The sequence below is a fragment of the Haemorhous mexicanus genome, chromosome 2 (genome assembly GCF_027477595.1).
Source record: "Haemorhous mexicanus isolate bHaeMex1 chromosome 2, bHaeMex1.pri, whole genome shotgun sequence".
NCBI classification, from domain to species: domain Eukaryota; kingdom Metazoa; phylum Chordata; class Aves; order Passeriformes; family Fringillidae; genus Haemorhous; species Haemorhous mexicanus.
Genome location: NC_082342.1, coordinates 88,871,244 through 88,886,437, shown reverse-complemented (window position 1 = coordinate 88,886,437; position 15,194 = coordinate 88,871,244). Strand labels below are relative to the sequence as shown.

The 15,194-nt window shown below is 39.1% G+C and overlaps 1 protein-coding gene across 1 annotated transcript in view; it reads right to left on the bottom strand.

Moving 5' to 3' along the window:
• Positions 1 to 14,951, bottom strand: part of LOC132323772 (serine/threonine-protein phosphatase 2A regulatory subunit B'' subunit beta-like) — a 46,724-nt gene extending 31,773 nt beyond the window's left edge. Inside the window, exons 1-2 of the mRNA XM_059839401.1 lie at positions 14,872 to 14,951; positions 13,106 to 13,468 (exon numbers count right to left, since the gene is read on the bottom strand). Coding sequence (XP_059695384.1) covers positions 13,106 to 13,453 — 348 coding nt within the window. The 5' untranslated portion in view covers positions 13,454 to 13,468; positions 14,872 to 14,951. The remainder of the gene's footprint in view (positions 1 to 13,105; positions 13,469 to 14,871) is intronic.
• Between the last annotated feature and the right edge of the window lie 243 nt (positions 14,952 to 15,194).

Below are 15,194 nucleotides of genomic sequence, written 5' to 3'. Positions count from 1 at the left end.
TAGGAAGTGCTGCTATTTTGATGGTTTTTTTTTTTTTTTCAAATATCACCATTACAGTTATGAGTATGGTAACTCTTACTAGTCCAAGCTGTGAACACTGCTAGCAACTCCAAATTCTCTAAAGACAGATGTTGGCTATTTATTACCAACATAATTGTCATGCACAGGTTTACTTACAACAAGCATACAAGGAAAGACCTCGCCAAACCTACTCTGTTTTCATCCCTCCTACTTTAAAAAAGGCCATTTTCCTGATTACACAAAATGTACACAGCCCGAAACAACTCTCTCACCACTTTGTCAGAGATTTCTTTTACTGGATGGCACTATTTTACACCCATATAATCTTTAGCTCTATTTATCCATTCATAGCCATTCTGTATGTAACACTGTATTAAAACTCCACTGTAAACATCCTTGTTCAGTTAAGAAAAGGAAACTATGAAAAAGTGCTAGTGAAATACAATTTGTCTTAACTGGATCTTTTTTTTGGTTTATCACACACTGTTAGAAAATAAATGATGACAAAACACCTGCTTTCTTGGTTTTAATTTAGTATCCAGTCCTGTCCCTGCCTCCCACTTCTTTACTGTAGCTCGTTATGAAGATATTTATTTCTTTCGGAAGTGGGAGAACAAAAAAGGAATTGACAAGGCAAGAGTCAGACATGTTGTGGTTGGCATGACCAGACTATCCAACTGCATTGAGCAAATCTGGCTGTCACTCACTGTCTTTTAGGAAGACTAAATCAACTAACCTGGGATAAACCTTGGCCGCAGGGAAGTCAACAGAAAACTGGGCATGCAGTACACAACAGCAGCATGCTTGGAACTTGAGATGAAGGACTGAGGTGTTAGAGTAGGAGAGGAATCCTATTCTGGCAACAGATAACCATTCCAGACCAAAATGTGGAAGGTCAGGAAGGTTGTATTGCAAGGCAGATTGTGTTTCAGGTTAGGCAGAACTGGCCTTACTTGAGGTAAGGAAAGGCATCTTCTCACCTAAATTGCAATTTTCATCCCTTTCAACCAGGTGATGCACTCTCATTTGCTGCTACATTCACAGTCTTATTTGATATGGCTGTATTATGTCATTAAGATGATGGACTGTCACATTGAGAGCTAACCTAAAAGACTGAAGTGCCAGTCTAGAACCTAAAAGGCCTGGAGCTCCTGAACCTGCTGAAGGAGCCTCAGTAACAAAGAAATGTTCTGAACTCCATTTTTGAAGGAGTTGTGTATTTCCCTCCTTTATTCAAATGAAACTCAGAATCCATCATAACTTAACCAGCAAACAAGGTTCAGTATTTTGAATATTCTGCATTGCTTTGTCATAATATTACTTCACTGCTCCAAGTCAATCCCACTGTTTGTCTAATATATTTTTGCACTATGGTTTCCAACCTAGTGGTCATTTATATACCTGGGTATTTGTTGTTCACAGGTTGCAATTTGTTGTTCCAGAGATTGCAACTGGCTACTAATCGCATCATTTTAACCATCTAAATGGAAAAGGAGTTTGTATTGCCACATTTAAGGAGACTGAGCATTTATAAAGCAACAAGGTCATGAATCCCCTAAGATGTGTTTTAACCTTTTCAGTCATGAATTAATCACAGGGGAAAGTCAGCTTTCATCTAGATTGCACTGGAAGTGTTCTAGTGTTACTTTTTTTCTAAATCTGAATTCTCTCCAGTGAAAGCTAAGGTAAAATCTTTTACTGGGTGAAGGTCTGGGTGCCAGCCATGAAGCTGTTCAAGTATCCTGGCAGCTTATTATTAGCTAGATAAACAAACAGGGGGAAGATACATGCTCAGAGCTTCCTTCCAAAGCTAAAGATACACACTATGAATGGACTGGACTCAAGGACTGTGGCCAAAGAATTCACCACTTTAACAAAGATCTGAAAATACACAAGAGTAACACAGCATAAATAACACAATATTCTGGGTATTGTAGAGGAAATACTATCTTGAAGACTACTTTAAAAACCTCTTAAGTATTTGCCTAGCAAACCAGAATTTCTTGTCACAACAGTATATTAAAGTCTTAATCTCTTAAGTGGAAGTGACCTCAAATCTGGAAAAAGCATTACAGGAAGACCCCAAGAAAATAATTTTCAGCCATATAAAAACTTTAGTTGCTGGAGTCTAATGTTCAACCCAATAAAACGTGAACCAAGATGGCAGAAAGCCTGTTTGGCTTTTGGAGGAAATTTAAATAAGGCTGAATAGCCAATTCCAATGGCAACAGCATGGAGCCCAATAGCGTCCCTCAGCCTCTGATGGTGCAGAAACTAAGAGTGGCTTCTGGGTTAACTGTGGAAAAAAATTGCTGTATCTGCAAATCAGCCAATGTAAAGGGCTGCTATGGTAGTAATGCAACCCTTTATAAAAGTAAATTAAGAGTGAGAGGCAGAACACAGCAGTTAAGAGAAGAAAGGCAAGGTGGCACCTTTTCAATGCAGGGAAAAAAAAAAAAGTAATGGCATGACTAATGTAGTATTAAAAATATATTCCAGAGGTTTAAAGTGGAAAGAAGGCACTAGTAAAAACAAATAGGTCAGGAAAATATACAAGAAGTCAATCAGCTAAGGATGCTTGCTAAAACACAGATACTATGAGGCAAGAAATACAAAGAAGAAATTACATAAATATACTAGAATAAAAACAAAAGAAGCAATTCTTTGCTGGACTAAGAAAACAAGAAAACCCAAACAACCAAACAACCCTGAAATGCTGAGCTCCTTTTTTTTCCCCCCTCAAAAAACATTGTGTCTAGACTACCACCATTATTTAATCTTATCAAGAATTATTTCTAAACCAGATAGTCCATACCTGGCCTTTGCTAAACTGAAAGATCCTGAAACTAACTTTTTGCTAGCAACTTCCCATTTGTAACTGCTGTGCATGAAAAGAGAACAAGAGGACAATGCACTTGAGAGCTGAACAGAATAACAAAGTACTACTATCCATCCCTGACTCTCCTTTGGATGGTAGTCATCCCTTTTCAGCAGTACACTCACAAAACCCACGGGAGCTAACACGTTCAGTGTGTACACAGCAGAAGGAATCAAGTTATTAGGCTCATATTCAACAACCAGTTATGGAAACTGATTGCTTTAAAGTTATGGACAGTGTTCCTGGAGTGAGTAGGACATACTGATGAACTGCTAGATGTTGACACTGTGCAGTTAAGAAATCTACCTTCCCAAGAAGAAACTGATCCTTTGGCCTTGGAAAGGAGTTCATGCACATCTGGGCCTAGATACATAATTTTTTTCTTGTAGGATGCAATGCTTCCCCACTGGAATGAGAAGTCTTGCATGTAAGCGCCTTCTTGAATGATTATTTAAATTTTCCAGTACTCTTGGATTAGACAGAACAATGCCTGGCAGTTCTTTCCACAGTAGTTCAGAGAATCCAGAATTCTTTGGAGGCAAGACAGTGAGTAAGTAAAAAGACAGCAGTTAGATGCCAGATGTGTGGTCATGTTAGTAGGCCAGGAAGGAGGGGCTGATCAGATTTTCTGCATGTTACCAAAAGAAAGCCATGTATGAACACCATGGTAAGGGCCATGAACAGCTTACCCCTAGGATAAGATACATGTCACCTTGCTATGATTACACAGCCTGAACTCCAAAGCCATAGCAAGGGCCTTTTTCAGTTTGTTAACTGCATCTGACAGACTAACTTCAGCAAGCATCAAGAAGTTATAAAACCAATGCCTGACAATAAAGGAATGGTTTAGAAACCTTTAGAACAATTCTCATGTTCTCTGCCATCTTAAAAAAGTCACTTCACATTTTATTTATTTGTGTACAGCATAAACTGAATTTTAAGGGAAAAAGGTTGTTGGAATAGTTCTGCAGATGGAGCCTATTTACTATTCATGATCATCACATGACCCTATTCATTAGATCATGAAAACCAGGACCACCCAAATTGAGGCTGATGAGGTGAGCATTAAAGAGAGAAAGATATAAACAAAAAATCTACTATGGAATACACAAATTAAAGTCATATTTCCTCTAATAAGATGCTGTGTTTTTACATTTTAGATCAACAGTGATGCTACAGAGGCTATCCACAGATGAAGCTACAGTCCACAATATATGCACTTGTAACTTTATCAACACAAGCCTCTAAATAGCAGACTTAGATTAAAATGAGCAATCAGTTCAGGCTGATTCAGAATGCCAGAGATTTTCCTACAAGAGGAAGCTTTTACAACCAAGTCTAATGATATGCATTATGGAACTTTTCAAAGTCACACTAGCCATTTTGGATATTTAGTAATTTCTAGATTGTTATTATTTACCTTGTATCACCTTGATTTAGAGGTTGACAGTAATTTAGAAGTCTGTATTAAGAACATGAATGACATAACTGTCCAGCAATTTAGTTAAGCATTGTATAAGCTGTTCAGTAGTTCCATCTTTTGAACACTAGCTGAAAGTTCAATCAATCCTTTCAAAAACATTTTTTCCCAGACTAGAACAATTAGTGCATGAAAGTACAACTACTGCTTTAAATCCAGCATCATGTAATTTTGTCCCTGAAATCACAAGACAATAATTTTGAGTCAGTGACAACTGCAGGACAGCCTCTTGCTTATGATTTCACTTGAGATCTCCCTCCCTGAAGATCTTAACACAAAATCAACAAATCAGGAAGCTTAAGACACTGACTTTGTCCTACATGTCTGTCAGTAAAACCACAAATGGTTAATTTACCAACCAAAACCAGGATTTCTGATAGAACTTCTATGAAGACTTAATTTAATATTACTGTGTTGTTTTATCAGTCTGAAATCATTGCTGATACAGGAAACAGAGGCAACAGAAACTATATTGTTTTCTACAGAACTAAATGAAAAGCTGTCCAAAATTGCAAGCAGGGTACAGTGCCAAAGGACAAAGCAAAAAAAGAAAGCAGAGCAAAGAAGGTGGTCACAGGTAACCACGTGAACTACAGCTTTCAGAATAACTAACAGGGCAATTATTACACATAAAGAAAAAAGACCCAAGAAATTAGACATGTTACAGAGGAAGAACACCCCAAATACATTGCCAGAACAGGAGCAGTACCCCTGACTTTCCTCCAATCGCCATTACTCTAAGTCTTAGTGTGACTTTTTACATATTTTTTCATGCATTCTAGAAAAATTGTTCTAAAATACTAGGCAAAAATTTGTCACTTGATAACTAAGCAAGAAAGAAAAATTTTAGGTGGTGTTTTTAGTGTGTTAAAAGCAAGTAAGAGAAGAAAAATAGTGATCTTTTGTTTAAAAATCTGGTATTATAACAGGAGACTTACAGTATTTGCTGTAAATGACTATTCACCAAGATTTTGTAGGTAGAAAAATAATCTAGCTAATTGTTTTCAATATTGCATAATTTCAAATATTTTGCTTTATCTTTTGGTAAAGTATGTCACAAAGATTATTATTTACAATACATCAGTACTTATCATATCTACTAGAAATGTTTACAGAATTTAGAAGATTGTTTATTGTTTATCAATACAAATCTAGCTTCTAAAGGAATAAAACTCATTAGAAACTGTTCTCCTGGTTCTGCTGAATCAAAAAAAAAACTAATCAAGTCAAGCCATTTGATAAGTTCCACAAGGCTTCTTTTGTCAAGAAAGTCAAACTGAACCTAATTCACACTGAGCACATCTTGCAAATATTTGGCAATGATTTCCTCAGCACCCACTCGATATTTCCCCCCTACATTTTCCCATGTAGACTTCATGCACATTTTCCTCTTTGACTTCCAATTCTTCCCACTCAACCTGAAATTAGCCTAAGTTACTAGTAGGATCTGCACAGAACAAATATGCAAGGCTAGTTCCATGTGAAATGAAACTAAACAGCATGCACAAGGTTAATGGGACACATATCCCAAGAGCTCATCACTCCTGCAAGTACCTGTGGTCAAGAAGCAGTACATGGGTGGCTCTACAGTTTCTGGCTATTTTTCACATGATTGCTATGCAAAAGGGGCACATCTAACATTAACTACTGGAACACCCTTTTAAAAACATGTCTTGGTCACTGTAGGTTTCCATGGACCCATTTTAAGTTCAATTTGTTGCTTGCAGAATACAAATGAATCTTATCTACCAGACACTGGTACCATGTGGTTAACTGGAAGACAAGAACACCACACTAACAGCACCCCACACCACTGTAACATTTACATGTTACATGTAAATAACAATGGAGTTATTTACATATTATGCCACACTTAAACCACTAAATTTAGTAACCATTTGTTGCTGACTGTGAAAAACAATGAGGATGCTTAATTAGAATCTTCTCGAATCAATGCAATGACTTAAATACAATGAAAGCAAGGCAACTTTAAGACAATTGTGTGTGCAAAACCTCTTAATTTGCCAAGACTTGGTCATCTGATTTTACCACTGGCATTTTGAAGATTTTTCTCATAACATGGCTTGCTGGAAAATCCTGTGCAGCCATTGACTAGGAAACAACAGTGGACAAACTAGCTCACTGGATGAGCTGCATTTATGATTTTATACTGAAGTAAGCCCATACATACTTTTTGCCTCAAGTTTATTTCTTGCTGACAGAGTAAATGTAAGGCACATGAAGAGGTTCTCAAGTATCACTGGATGTTTAAAAAAAAAAAAAAAAAAAAAAGAAAAGGCTCTCTCATCTACATCAGTGCCTAATCTCACAGATTGAACATCCATTAAAAAAAGCACTGTTTCAATGACTGATGTAAAGCTGTAATTAAGTTTACTTGTTTTGAAAAACAGAACGGAGAAGCAACTGGAAGTAATGATCTGTAAGCTATGAAGATAAAAGCAAACAAAAAGAAGTTCAAAACTGTAAGTGTCAGTTATTCACAAAGATGTGACTGTCATTAATAAATGTCATAATTCAAAATTGAATTAATTTTAATCATCTTGGGTCAGGATTCAGGTGAGCTTCAAACTTGAAGAAAGCCACACAATTCTGATTTCCATTTCTCAGTACTAGAAATGCCAAAAACTCATAAGACTGGATGCAGCATATAAATAATAAGTTTCCAGTAGGACACAAGTACAACTGCCAATTTGAAAGAGGACAAAAGCTAGTTGTTTTTTTTTTTTTTTAAATAAAGCAAAGTGTAAACAAAATCAATATAACTGCTAACAAGACTAACATTTACACGCCAGGGTAACAAGATACAGTTAGAATAAGGAGCATTATCAAAACCCTGCAACAGTGAGTAACTTTCATTTTGTCAATTATGAGTAAAAAGAACAGTCAGTTCTTTAATTAGGATAATGGCTCTTCTGTTCCAAGCTATTCAGTACAGCAAAGCTTAAGATGAATAACACAACATACTACCAGTGCTGCTTATGTTGACAACTATTATGTCACCCCAATCAAAGCTAATAACTATTTCATAGGAACACCTATAACTGCACTCTTCCAGATTTTAATATGAACTTTTGGCTGCCCTTCCTCTGTTGGTACCATAGAAAGAGCTTTAATGAGATCACACTAATGCTGACATCTCTCATAGTACCCAGTTATCATTGTGAAAGTACATCAGTTTGATACCAGGTTATTTACAGTCTTCCTTTAAGTCACGGGCTTGAGCTGAAAGCCAAGTCCACCATCCTCCCCACTTCGTGATAGGACATGGCACTACTAACACTATCTTTGCATGATACAGAGTTAGGGAGTGTCTGTGTTAGACCACACAACACAACCTGGTGTGCAGAGCAATGCTAACACAGCCCACACAGCCCAGGCTCTGGAGTTAACAGTTCTGGTATGAAGGAGGCAGCAATTCACATGCAGACAGATACTTTGTAAGATGATGGTATCAGCCCAGCTACCCTCTACCTGGAGCTCTCAGAATTAATTTGCTTCAAAAAGCAGCTGTTAAGTATTCAGACTTCAGCCAATGTTAAAAGGTTTCATTCTAGCCTACTTTTAAGCTAAAATGGATCACAGCACTTCCACTATGTTTAAATCAAGTAACTGATCACAAAAATTTGCCAAGAATGTTGTTCATGATAAAGCTAAGCAGCCGTATATTAAAGAAGTAAAAACATTTACAAGTCACAGATATAGGAGGAAAATGAGCTTTAATTGCCATAGGAAAACAACCAGGAACAGTGTGCTTATCAAATAAAGGATATAGAGAAACCACTTCAAGAAGTACCTTTATATCAAAGGTTGACCCTGCAGAGAATTGGAAAATAACTTTGAAGTATTTCTGATTATATCACATTCTCTCTGCACCACCATCCCACAAAATGCCCATAGGGAATTCTGTGAATAGTTTCCCCAGATGCCTTGCACACCAGCTGGTCAGGATTAAACATCTTGCCCATGGCACCTTTTGGGCCTTGAGGACTGGCATTTTTGACAGTGTGATGAACAGTGTACAACTGTGTATGGCCTGTGTGTTTAGGGTAATCTAGAGTCCCAGAAACACTGTTAAATCTATCTACAGTTGTGATAAGGGTTAGAAGAAATCTACAGCATCCTTCTAGTTTCAAAGTTACAGCCCTAGAATTTCTTCAACAATACACTCAGAATATTTGAGACTTGAATGCTGAAATTTTTTTGTCTCTAAATTTGTTATTTGAAGCATACAGTACATAGAAATCACAGGCCTTCTTGCAGAATACCAAGTGCTAGCAAGCACTTCACATCACATAACCGAAGCGACCAGAACTCTGCAATTAACGTTTACACAATAGATACAGTCAGATATCCACCTCACCGTGAATGGCACCATGCAAGCGAAGCAAAGTACCTCCCATAAAGGAAAAAAAAATTCCCTAAACAAACACTGTTTGGTTTTCATTTGCACTAAAACACACTGAAAGATGAATTTTCATGGTAGAGTTTTGAACAAGTTTTAAAATGTGCATTTGGCTTAAGTCAACAGTTACTCTTAACATGTCTTTAAGTGACCTGTCCAGATGAAAAAATTCCATAAAGACCATGTAGGTTCTTTCATTATTGGAATAAATACTTTTGACTTGCTAATCAGGGGAGGGCTTCAACCATCTTGAAAGACAGCAAATTCTCCTCTGGCAAGACATTAGTGTTTCAGCAAAATACATGGCAACTTCTGAATTTTGGATAGAAGTATAACCCACAGGCTTCAATTACAATCTAATCTCTGGAAAAAAAGCAAATATCTCCTTGAATACAATAGCTGACAGCTACAGTACATTTAATGCTGTTTAATGGTTGCCATCAGCACATCAGCTTATTTTGCTCATATGCTACTGTTTAAAGTATAAAAAGATTACACATCTAATTAGATTCTAATTAAGAATGCTTCCTGTTCAGAAAAAAACATGTTTTGCTAACAAGTACAGAAACCTGTAGGATGAAAATGTTGTTTTCCTACACAATCATATTTACTTCCTGGTAATTACTTAAAGATGGTCGTTTTCTTTTATCAGCTTTATTGTTTGTTATCCTTCAAAAAAGTTGCAGGAGCATTTTAAGAAACAGGAAAAAGGCATACAGCAGCCTTACCCATAATCAAACGCAGTGATTTAGCTCAGTGATACTGAAAATGTATAATGCCAAAGTAGGTTAACTACTTGTATTCTGCCTTAGGAGACTTCCAGTGCACAATAAGAAAAAGTTTAAGACAATGCTTAAGTTAACTAGTACAGTCCAAAAATAAATAATTCTCCAGCTCTTTATGGCTGGATGTAAAAGCCTTTTCCTAATAACACCCTCATGCACACAGAGCTACACACATTAACTTTAACCATTTTCCAGGACTGCTATTCAGAATTTAAATCTGTATTACCTTGTACTGTAGGTCCAGCATCTGAAACACTTTCTTCCACTTACAGAAACAAGATGAGGCCCCAAATTTACTTAAAACTCATAGGAAGTAGGTAAAACCATTGTGGCTTGATCTGAGAAACATAGTAAGATGCACAACAGCAGATGCATTAGTTTTGACACTGTGTGAGGTAGTTTGTGGAAGAAAGTGGGGTACATTGTACTTTCTAAGAGAAAATACACTGTCATCGCAGAATATGCAACTCTTGGTGGTATTTAAGAGTTAATTCCAGCTGCAATTTACGCTTAGAGATTAAGAAACTTTTGGATGAAGATTCAGTTCACCTGAATAACAAAGTTATAAATAAAATTCTCATTGCTTGGAAATTCCCCCCTCCCCAACCTACTCAAGCAACCAACAACCTAACTCCTCTAGGTTCTCTCTCAGCACTACGCAAACAGTTCCAACTAAGTCAAGGATGCTACTCTTCATTAATCTCTTCTAGTTCTACTTTATGGGATTTACTTCAAGCAATCAACCAAGACACATGAAGAGAAATTACAGTACACAAGTTAGTGATAGTAAATAACAGTGGGTTTTAATGGAAACTCTTCCTTTGCTTGATTTTATCTGATACAACAATAAATTGAGCATCTGTTGACTGACTTTCTGCATTTCACTAAAAGAGGAAATAAAATAGTGTGAACAACAACAAAAAAGTAAATCAATCGTCATTCCCTGCTGCCTGGTTGGTGATTACACACAAACACAAGTCCCTATTATTGTAAAGTCAATCTAGACAAACACTGGACTGGACATGTGGTGTTTTGGAGCTAAGAAGCTGTCAAACTAGATTCGAAAATTAGTATTTATGAAACCAAGAGGTCACTTAAGATTAAATGTTTAAGTGCAAAAGAGTCATGCTGTTACTCCTGCAGGTTAAAGGGTAAGTATACACTCAATGCATATCAACAACAAACAATAAATAACTGATACTCTTAAACATCCCAACTTTTTCCTCTCTACCCTTACCCTGCTGAGCAGGCTTCCCTGGGATACCAGGTTTGGACACTGCAATAAGTTAGATACCAAAATATATAGAGCAATTGAGAATTACAACCTCTTAAAATTTTCCAGTATTATTAAAATGTAGAATTTATAGTCCTATAGCAGAAACAGCATAAAAACTCTTTGAAGTCTTTACGAATGTCATGAAGTTCAGCAAGGTCGAGTGGAAGGCCCTGCATCTGGGACAAGGAAATCCCAAGCCAAGAACAAACTGGGTGGGGAACAGATTGAGAAGGGCCCTGGGGTGGAAGACTTGGGGATGTTGCTAGATGAAAAGCTCAACATGACCCAGCAATGTGCACTTGCAGCTCAGAAAGCCAAACATCCTGGGCTGCATCAAAATCAGCTGGCCAGCAGGGCAAGGCTGGTGATTCTGGCCCCTCTACTCTGCTCTGGTGAGACCCCAGCTGGAGTGCTGTGCCCAGCTCTGGAAGCGTAAGAAGGATGTGGATCTGTTGGAGGAAGTCCAGAGGAAGGTCACAAAGATGATCACAGGGTTGCAGTACCTTGCCAAAGACAACGGGCTAAGACAGTTGGGATTGTTCCACCTGGAGAAGAGAAGGCTCCGGGGAGAACTTAGAGCAGCCTTCCAGTACTTAAAGGGGACCAACAAGAAGCTGGAGAGGGACTTTGTACAAGAGCATGTAGTGACAGGAAAAGGGAAAAGGGCTTTAAACTGAAAAGGCAGGTTTAGACCAAATATTATGAAGAAATTATTGAAATTCTTTGCTGTGAGGATGGTGAGATACTGAAACAGGCTGTCCAGAGAAGCTGCGCATTTCCCATCCCTGGGAGTGTTCAAAGCCAGGTAGGATGGGGCTATGTGCAACCTTTGGTGTAATGGAAGGTCCATGGCAGGGTGGTTGGAACTAGATGGTCTTGAAGGTCCCTTGCAGTCTAAACCATTCTGTAATTCTGTGATTCTAGGGTCGTTGATCATACATAAGCAACACTTAACTTTGTCAGTCAGGACAAAACTTTCTATCCAGTTTGTTTTTTCTTTATGAAAACAGCTAGAAACTAGATGGAAGTGAATTGCAAGCTTAAATAGTAGGTTTCAGGTTGGGGGGCAGGGTTGTCATCCTTGCATAGAGGGCATTGTCTGTTATAAATAAAGAGCTCATTAGGAAGTGCTGAGTGTACCATGCAGTACCAAAACAATTACTTTGATAATATGCAGATCCAGTGAAGCCAAATTTGAGTCTTGAACTAACAACAGTGCCTGGTATCATTAGACAAAGGAATATTTGCAGTCAAGGCAGTATGTTATAAAAGGAACACAAACACAAGGACTTAAATTTATCCACAATTGCATGGCAAGGAGCCAAGATAGTCTTATGGAAGATCAGGCCACCTATCTGTTATGAACAAAAAAAGGGTTACCCATTTTTTTTTCCAAAAGTTGTAGAATTACAAGTTTAACCAGTTCTGGCAGAGGAGTGCTTTTGTTAGCTGCTTGTTGCAATCACCTGTTAAGTATCAGGTCGTTAGCCATCTATGGTTGAGAATTTACTCTATTGTATCAGCATCACCGTGCCTGGGCCCAGGTGGGAGGATGGCATCCCCCCCAGACGGTAGAGGGGAGGGGACCAGGAGTTGATATGCAGATAAGTTTAGAGCCAAAATGCAATGGGGCAAGCCCCCATTCCAAACGCTATTAATAAACCCCTAAACCAGCGAGCCAATATGGAATTCAGAGATCAAAGTGGTCTCTAGACATCAGGGGTGAGGTGAGAAGCCAGCAGAGACTCTGAAAACCTTAATGGCCCCTCACCACAACTTCAGAAGATGTTGGTTGGAGCCAGGACCCGAGGCTGCCAACTCAAATTCGGGATCCCGGGGGTGAATACCCCCGCCTGCTCTCGTGAGGCTGGACCCCCCCCCCCCAGCTCCGCCCCCTGGTGGATAAAGCTTCTGCCCCCTGGTGGACAAAGCTGCATCTGCCTCCTCCGAGTCACTCCAGGGAGCTGCGACGGCGAACCCGCGGAACCGTCGGGCCTCCCAACCTGGAAAGATCACTTTTAATAAAGGCATCAAAAAGGAGAGATATCTCCTACCCTGTTTGTTTCACTATCCACTAACACTAATAATACACAAACATTGGAATTTTAGGTTCAGTGCAGCTGCTTCACTCCACTCCTGACACCTCCTCTGGGAAAACTATTTACTTACATAATATGCCAATACCACAAACACAAAAGTCAGTTCTATTTAAACAAATAAATCTAATAAGAAACAAACTTACTTCTTTGGTCCCTGAGGATCGACGTGTTGCTCTAACATTAGAAATGTTCCTTGAGCTAGCTGGAGTTGCCAATGGAAGAGTAGGAGAAGGCTGAGGAGGACTCAAGGACATCAAAGGCAATCTGGTATCTCCTAATATGCAGTGCTTGGAATTGGAATTTTTACTGGTGAAGCTCTCATTCTTACTGTTTCCTGAGTCTGTGTTACCAAACTCTGATTTTTCCTTATTCCTGATTTTTCTCAAGAAGCCCTTTAGTGTTAGTTGAGTTGCAGGCTGACTGAACCAGCACAAAAAGAGTTCATCCACCTTCATTTTCACTGCAGGTTGCAGAACTTTTCCAGGCGACATTTTCTGCCAGTTTCCCTGTTTTGTTGGTTCAAATTCAAAGTAAATATTTGATAATGACATAAATATTCCATTCGCCTTTCAGTGTTTCACAGGCATTATTTAACAAAGTGTTAATATTTATTCCCTCAGCTACCAATAGAAGTTGAGAGTTATATTTTAATATGTGACTTCAACAACATTTCAATTTTAAATAATGGATAACTTATTTTAAAAGCATACTGTGTAAATGGTATGGAGACTAGAGAACAAGAAACTGCACTTGGGCTTTCTCAAAGAGATAGCTAACAAATATTACAAATATCTTCTAAGAATATGTGTTAAAAACACATGTATTATAGAAAATAGGACTTGAAAATAATTGAACATACTAAGAAGTAAATATCTAAGCAGTTTACGCTAAACCCTGGTGATAAAACAAATAAGATTTAATAAGCAAGTCTTTCAGTCAAGAGATTTAGAACTAAGACTGAAGGCTCAATTTTCATTCTGAGGTTGAGATATGGATTAAACATCTTGCATCCTCCCATGAGTGATTCCCAAAGCCCTGTCATTTGATATTTTAAAAACCTCTTATTTGACATTCACTTTTGCAGTTTTTCAAAACCAATGTAAAATCCAATGTAACTCAAGAATTGTGACAGTCTGATTTCAGGTTCAGTTACTCACCTGAAACAAACAGGGTTTTGGTGGGTTTTTGTTTTTCTTTTTTTTTTTTTTTTTTTTATGTGTGTGTTAGAGAGACAGAAGACTGGAACGAAACACTGAGAACAGAACCAAAGTTACTATAAAGATTTTCAGCATCCAATTACTTCATGATTTGGTACAGTTCAAATAAAAATCTATGCTTCTTCACGTTTGTGGTTTCTTTTAAAGCCCTTCACAGATTTTAATCTATACGCATAAATCATATGATAAAAGATATATGATTGATGATCTTAGACGTCTCTTCTAACCTAAATGATTCTATATACTAGCACCTGGCTGAACAAGCCTCAAAACAAGCATTTCAATTTGGAACCGAATAGCACCTAGCAAGCGAACATCCTACTAAAACCTAAAGCTCATCCTCGTCCCACGGCAGAACTAGAAGCCTTTTAAAACTGCACCACCTAAACTTTCCGAACCGCTATAACTTCGCAGTTCAGTTATTCTGTTTCTGAAAATGAAGAAAACTCTTTTCCCAAGTTTTTTAAGCTCAACACCTTCACGGCGCTGGCGGCTGTTCTCAGCCACCCTCAAGCGCCACCCGCCTGGAAAGAAACGGTCCTGAGCAAGGGCCAGTTCGGCGCCGCTCCGGGCGCGGGGAGCCGGCGCTGCAGCCACAGGCTCGCTCCCCTCGGCCGAGCCCTGCACTGAGCCCCGCAGCAGCAGCAGCTCAGGAGCGCCGTGACTCCACACCACGACCCAGCCGCACTCACCTGCCCCGCTCCACCACCGCCCCTTCCCGCCGCCGTGGCCTTCAAATGCGCGCCTCCTTCCGGCCCGGCCCGGCCCGGCCGCCGCCATCTCGCGAGAGCGCGGCCCTTCCGCTCCGCGGGACGCGGCCGCCGGTTGCCATGGCGACGGGCCGCACGAGGCCTCCGTGCCGCCGCACGAACGCTACTTAGAGCTCTGAAAAGGACTCGGCGACTCACGGGCTGCTCCTCACTGGTTCTCTGAGAGGAGCTGGCAAAGGAATGAAGGGGCAAAATATCTCCTCAACAAGTTTGCTGATGGCACAAAGCCGGGAGGAGTATCTGAT